We start from the raw sequence: 7,122 nt of genomic DNA, 5'->3' as shown, positions 1-7,122 counted from the left end.
AACATTTTAGTATATTATTATTTATATATATATATATATATATATATATATATATATATAATATATATATATATATATATATATATATATATATATATATATATATATATATATATATATATATATATACACTGTTCAGACACATCTCAACTTTTGGCATTTGTTAAAAAACTGACCTTTTCAAAAGAGTCTTGTGTTTCCTTTCCTCTCCTCCGAAGGTGCCAGTTTACAATCTTTGAAAACAAAAGTCCTAAACTTCCTCACACTGACTGACTCATTTGACTGTGATCAGTCTGGTGGGTGAGATCATGTGTAAGCGTGTTTGTAAATGAGTTAACCAAAGCCTCGAGATTCTGGCATCAGTGAAATGTTTAATTACAAAGAAACCCACAGTGACAAAATAGTACAACGGTGTGAAAAAAGCATGAGGACTGTTACAGAACCCGCAGATGCAGAGCGGATTATCTTCTCTTCTTTTAAAATACTGTAATAGTTTTAATTTAAATGAGACGGCACATGCCAAACGAGGAAAAAAATAGACAAAAATACTTATAAAAATATGCCATTAGATTCATATGAACAATCGTGGGCCGTGAGAGCACTATGTACAGAGAAAGGCAATATATACCAATATTTACAATAAACATTGATGACGTCTTTCACTAGAAAGGGCTGTGAGGGTCATTTACAACAGTAAGACTCGACTATCATCACTGATTGATTTAGATATTTGCTTAAAACTTGAAAATGCAGACTCAGTTTATGAAAATAGGATCTTGTTCGTGATAAGAAGTTATTTTCTGAAATGCTTTGATGATTTCCACCTGCGAGCGTTCATATCTACCCAGGCCAATCAATAAAACAAACTCGTGATATATTCCCATGAATATCCATGCATGATGCAGTCTGGGAAAAGTCTGACTTCTCATCCTTCAGGTCATTCAGCATGTTTTAGATGCAGGTGAGCGAGTGTTTGGGTGTGTTTCTGACTGACTCTGTTCTTTCCAGACAAACTAAGGCAGCTGAAATTGCTCATTTAACAGGTAGTCGACCCACCTGATGGCGGGCGGCGCAGGCAGAGCGATTTAGCAGATAATTGTCTCTCATAAGCAGCCACATGTAGCTGAAGGGCTGTAACCCGTCTGACTTCATTCTACGTGTCATAATCTACTCACAAAAGAGCACAGAGTTCATCTTTTAACTCCAAACTCTATATGTCAAATCGAGGCAGTCTTTAGAAACAACATCTGAGCAATTCCCTTTTCCTAAATTACCAAGGTGATGAAAACGACGACTGAAATTACAAAGCTGTCCATGGGTGAATCTCAAGAAACCTGTCAAAAACATGTCCAGGTTATAATTCAAACTATTCAAAAATACTATATTCAAATACACTATATATTTTTTACATTATTTTTATGACAATTAATCACATTTCCCCCAAAGGTCTCATTATTGTAATGTGAAAAAATACAGTACATCTTTAAAATACATACTATAGTATTTGTTGTACTAAATTTAATTTAAAAAATTGCCTGAAAAGAAGGTTTTACAGTAATGTGAATTATATTTTTGCATTACAATTTTTAAAAATGAGGGAGAAATGTGCTTAATTGTGATTAAAATAACACAATGCAAACATCTTAAATGCTCCTGAAGATAGGCTTTATTTTCTTTATGCAAAATTATTATTTTTTATCTTTTGATTTTAGGGTAAAATATGACCTGGATGTTTCGTCACTCAAATAAGGTTTCAAAAAAAAATGTAATCAATCTCACAAACGCGACCTCACCCAACTTGAGTTGAGCGTCAAAATATTTCAGTAGAGAAAAACGCCAGACTACCTTATTTATAAATTAAGTGCTATAAAAAAGACTTAACTAAAAATGAAAAAACATAAATACTGTACAAAAGGATTTTTTTTGTCAGAATACCTATATATGGAATGTCATTGCTGTTCTTTTACATAATATAGTGAATGTCTTATTTTTTTTATACATAAAATTGATTTTATAACCAAAAGAATAAAGTGATAATGTGTAATAACTCTTGACTGTGAGTTTGTTGATTATTTGAGTAGTAAAGTGTGTGTGTGTGTGTGTGTGTGTGTGTGTGTTGTATAGCGGTTTGTAGGTACTCTAGCCTTATATTGCACATTGGTTACGTAAGATTAACTCTCATCTCGGCACAGGTGAGAGGTTTAACAAAAACATCTTCATTCTCGAATCAAATCACAGTCTGTCGAGACCAGTAGTTGACCATAAAAGTGTGCGGACAAAGTGAAGGATGAAAAAAACTTGTCTTTCCCCTCTGTACGTCCATCCACAATTACCCACAATATCCTTCCTGTCTCGTGCGATGCGTTCAAACCTTCTCTCTATCCAACAACAACCGAACAATTCTTTCTTCCTTTTTTACTTAACCTGTTCCTGTTTTTTTTCTCTCTCCAATGATCTTCTCTTCTTCCCGTGAGGGTTTTTACAATCATTTTTTCTTCTCTGTCCGCTTTTAAAGCTGCTTCTAAAGTTTCAACACAATATTCAAAAGCGCCCACAGGAAACACCACATGGCAAGCGAGATCTATATTTCACACCAAGAAACAAAATGACATAACACAACGTAACGAAAAACAAACACCCCATTTGTTGACGTGTTACACGCTTGTACACAACGCATTAGAGAACAGGAAGGGGCGGGGTTTTGGGGGGGAAGTGCGTGGGCTTGTCCAGCTTTTGTCGTGGGGGGGCGGGGCTTCCGTTACACGCGCCACAGCAGTAAGTGGTTGGTGCTGTCGTCCCGTCCCACCGTCTCGCTGCTATTGGTCAGTCTAAAGTCTTCATAGCCGTCGCCGCCGCTGATGACCAGCAGGTTGGATTTGACGGGCAGGAGGGTGGAGGCGCGCCGTCGGGCTGAGTCTCGTCTCTGCAGGCCTCCGCTGCTGCTCTCAGAGTTGTTCTGTGCCGAGTTCACTGTTATAAAAATTAATAAAACACACATATTCATCATTTGATGCCATTTTGTCACTTTTTATTGATAGCCTATATTTAAAGTCTTGTGTTAAAGGGATAGTTCACCCAAAAATGAAAATTCTGTCATCATTTACTCCCCCTCAAGTTGTTCCAAACCTGTATGAATTTCTTTGTTCTGCTGTACACAAAGGAAGATATTTGGAAGAATGTTTGTAACCAAGCAGATCTCGTCCCCCCCATTGACTATCATAGTAGGAAAAAAAAAATACTGTGGTAGTCAATGGGGGGGCGAGATCTGCTTGGTTACAAACATTCTTCCAAATATCTTCCTTTGTGTTCAGCAGAACAAAGAAATTCATACAGGTTTCGAACAACTTGAGGGGGAGTAAATGATGACAGAATTTTCATTTTTGGGTGAACTGTCCCTTTAACATCCATCTTGGATGCATCTGTTGACAAGTACTAGTCAAAGCAGGCAAGTTTAAAACACTCAAAACTCAATGGTTGATTGACAGGTAAGTAGGCGGTCCTTTTCTGTTGTGTGGGATGCATCAAGACGCATTAGTGTTTATACTACAAATGTTTGAGTGATGTGATCGCAAAACGATTTGGACCAGTTTACACCCTGTTTTATTTCTGACCAGTTGAGATGGATGTGAATAGCAGGTGTAATTGGGTTCATAATAATCACAGTCTGCTTGTTGAAAAATAAATGTGGGAAATCACAACGGTCAACAGCACTGCAACTGTAGAAAAGTAGTTCTGCGTTTCAAATAATCCAGCAAATTGTCTAACAACAACAGTAATATGTGTGTGTTCTAGCTGGTTTACCTTGTTTTGTTTTTTTAAGCCTGATTTGAGCTAAATAAAATGAAATTAAATTAAATATTTAAAACTGCATAATTTCTTTTGCAGGGCTGTAATTGCATGTTTTATGAATACCATATCACAAGGAGTTATATTAATAAATATCCTGACGCATACAAGCTTTATAATGGCAGTGAATGGGACCAATGAGTATGAAGCTCAAGGAAGTGCATCCATCCATCATAAACGCACTCCACACGGCTCCGGGGGGTTAATAAAGGCCTTCTGAAGTGAAGCGATGTGTTTGTGTAAGAAAAATATCCATATTTAACAAGTTACAAAGTAAAATATCTAGCTTCCGCCAGACTGGCTTCTGTATTCAATGCGACGTCAGTTACGCTTTTTTCGTAAGTTGAATGCAGAAGGTGTAGGTCAGGACATAGCGTAAGCGTTTCGAACTGCAAGAGGCGTTACACTTTCTTCATAAGTTGAACACTGAAGGCAGTCTGGTGGAAGCTAGATATTTTACTTTATAATTTGTTAAATATGGATATTTTTCTTACACAAACGCATCGCTTCGCTTCAGAAGGCCTTTATTAACCCCCCGGAGTCGTGTGGAGTACGTTTATGATGGATGGATGCACTTTCTTGAGCTTCATACTCGTTGTTTCCCGTTCACTGCCATTATAAAGCTTGGATGCGTCAGGATATTTATTAATATAACTCTGATTGTGTTCATCAGAAAGAAGAAAGTCATATATACCCTAAGATGGCTTGAGGGTGAGTAAAGCTTGGGGTAATTTTCATTTTAAAGCGAACTAATCCTTTAAGTCACTGAAATCTTAATACTCTGGATTTCAGGTTGTAGCTTAAAGGGATAGTTAACCTACAAAAATGATAGCTACACCCAAAAATGAAAATTCTTTCATCATTTGCTCACCCTCAAGTTGTTCCAAACCTGTATGAATTTCTTTCTTGATCTATGAAAGCTATTTTGAAGAATGTCAGTAACCAATGGGTAACCAAACAGTTGATGGGCCCCACTGACTTCCACAGTATTTTTTTTTTTTCCCATACTATGGAAGTCAGTGGGGCCCATCAACTGTTTGGTTACCCATATTAATGACAGAATATTCATTTTTGGGTGAACTATCCCTTTAATAACATACAGAAACACAGAACAATGTCTCATTCAGGTTTTCTGTATTTCTGTAATGCATTTATAAATGATTAATATGCAGTTTTGTTGCCAAATCCTCTGTTAATATTATGCACACTGCAATAGGTTGTGAGAAACAAACCTGATTCTGACGTCGGTGGGAAGTTGACGTCAAAGCCCTCGGGCAGCTCAATGCACGTGAGAAAGCGGACGTGTCCGGTGTGGCCGTGGGCGGAGCCCATGGGGAGGAGGGGAGCACGCACAGTTCCCGGCCCAGTGCTGGAGGACACTGGTGGGATGGCCAGAGTCAGGACCACCCCTGCACTGGTGCCAATCCACAGCAGGTCCTTACATGCCAGAAGAGCGGTGATCCGCAAACAGGCTGCTTTGTGCTGCCGGATAATGGCATCAGAGCCTAAAAGAAAAAAGAAAAATGAGAAAGGGATTTATTGTATCTGCAAATGTTTTTATAGAATCAGCTTTAACATTCTACTAACTATAAGTAACTTTGCAACTACATGTTAACTAACTCTCATTAGAGCATTAGCAGATTGTTAGGATTAAGTTGACATGCAAGTGTTAGCAGATATTAAGCAGAAAGTCTACTAATACTCTAATGGCTGGTAGTTGACGTGTAGTTGCAAAGTTACTAAGAGTTAGTAGAATGTCTATAGTAGACTATCGCAATAAAGTGTTGATGCTTTTTTCCCCCCTTGTTTTAGCAGGCAGCAGGTGAAAATTATGACTGAATGCACAATAAACAATACCTGCAAGCATCTTGTGCACGGCTGGTGCCACGTCAACCTCTGTGAGGCTCTCGTAGGTGGAGGCGTGGTACAGCCGCACGTGAGCACTGCCCTGTAGAGCGATCCACACGCCTTTGCCATAACTCACCATACTGGTCACACAGCGCCCGCTGTCCTGACCCACTTGGAATGAGTGCTGAGGAAAAATACAATAAATAAATAAATAAATAAATATATATAATGAGACATAAACTGAAAATTGCTAAAAATGATTAAAGGTGATGTATGTCTATACTTGTGCATGAATGTGATGTCAAGTAGATATTGTTTAGTTATAATCATCATATTTTAAATGTTTAATCTGCTGATTCCAATAGTCAAGTCACATTTATTTACAGTATATAGCACCTTTTGCAATACAAATTGTCCCAAAGTTGCTTCACATTAATGCAGAAAAAATGTGAAAACAGAAAAAAAAATATTGTAGTAAAATTCATTACTAATGAAACAAATTCAATTTAAGCTGTAAAGCAGCTCTACAGAAAATAATAGTGTCATTATTCAGTTCAATTTCCATCTATAGTTTGAATTTAACATATTTAATTCCAAAATTGGAATATCGCATAAAACAGTTCCATCCCCTGTGTTCAAGAAAACAAAATCATCGCTTCCTAAAAAATTGGCCCAAAATATCTGTAATAAAAATGGAAGTTGCTGCAATCGGGAAAGTGTGGAAGCTTGTTTCCGCCACTAAATAAAAAAAATTAAAAAAGACTTTTTTTCTCAGAATTGCGAGATTTAAACTTGCATTGTAAGTTATAAAGTCAGAATTGTGAGATATAGTTGCAATTCTGACTTTTTTTCTCACCTCACATTTGGACATTATAATATGCAATTGCAAGTTTATATCTCACAATTCTGATTTTATATCACGCAATTCTGATTTTATATCTCGCAATTGCCAGAAAAAGTCAGAAATGTGAGATAAAAATCGCAATTACCTTTATTTTTTATTTCATGGTGGAAACAAGCTTCAATAGGGAAGCCACTGTAGCTCTTTTTTTTGTACATCATAAATGTTTTGGTAAACGTGTTTCCATTTTAGTTTATGCACATGCCTTCTTAATTGCATACGTTTTTATGCACATTTTTATGTGCATCTTGAAATTTCCATACAAGGTTTTTATTGTGCCAAAATTAGATGGGTGGAAACATAGCTGATGTTACAAATGGCACTTTTCCACTGCACGGTATGGTTCTGTACAGCTCGGTATGGCTCACTTTTTGGCACTTTTCCACTGCACGGTGCGGTTCGGTACGGCACGGTACGGCTTACTTTTTGGCGCTTTTCCACTGCATGGGACGGCTCGGTACAGCTCACTTTTTGGCACTTTTCCACTGCACGGTACGGTTCGGTACGGCATGGTACGGCTCATTTTT

At 37.4% G+C, this 7,122-nt stretch overlaps 1 protein-coding gene across 1 annotated transcript in view; it reads right to left on the bottom strand.

Annotated features, from left to right (window-relative positions):
* Positions 1-351: 351 nt before the first annotated feature.
* Positions 352-7,122, bottom strand: part of LOC127499807 (rho guanine nucleotide exchange factor 17-like) — a 48,058-nt gene continuing 41,287 nt past the window's right edge. Inside the window, exons 18-20 of the mRNA XM_051870411.1 lie at positions 5,704-5,878; positions 5,079-5,351; positions 352-2,970 (exon numbers count right to left, since the gene is read on the bottom strand). Coding sequence (XP_051726371.1) covers positions 2,759-2,970; positions 5,079-5,351; positions 5,704-5,878 — 660 coding nt within the window. The 3' untranslated portion in view covers positions 352-2,758. The remainder of the gene's footprint in view (positions 2,971-5,078; positions 5,352-5,703; positions 5,879-7,122) is intronic.

Source organism: Ctenopharyngodon idella, chromosome 18, assembly GCF_019924925.1.
Source record: "Ctenopharyngodon idella isolate HZGC_01 chromosome 18, HZGC01, whole genome shotgun sequence".
In the NCBI taxonomy this organism is placed as follows: Eukaryota; Metazoa; Chordata; class Actinopteri; order Cypriniformes; family Xenocyprididae; genus Ctenopharyngodon; species Ctenopharyngodon idella.
The sequence above is the reverse complement of the archived record's forward strand: the minus strand, read 5'-3'. Positions and strand labels throughout refer to the sequence as shown.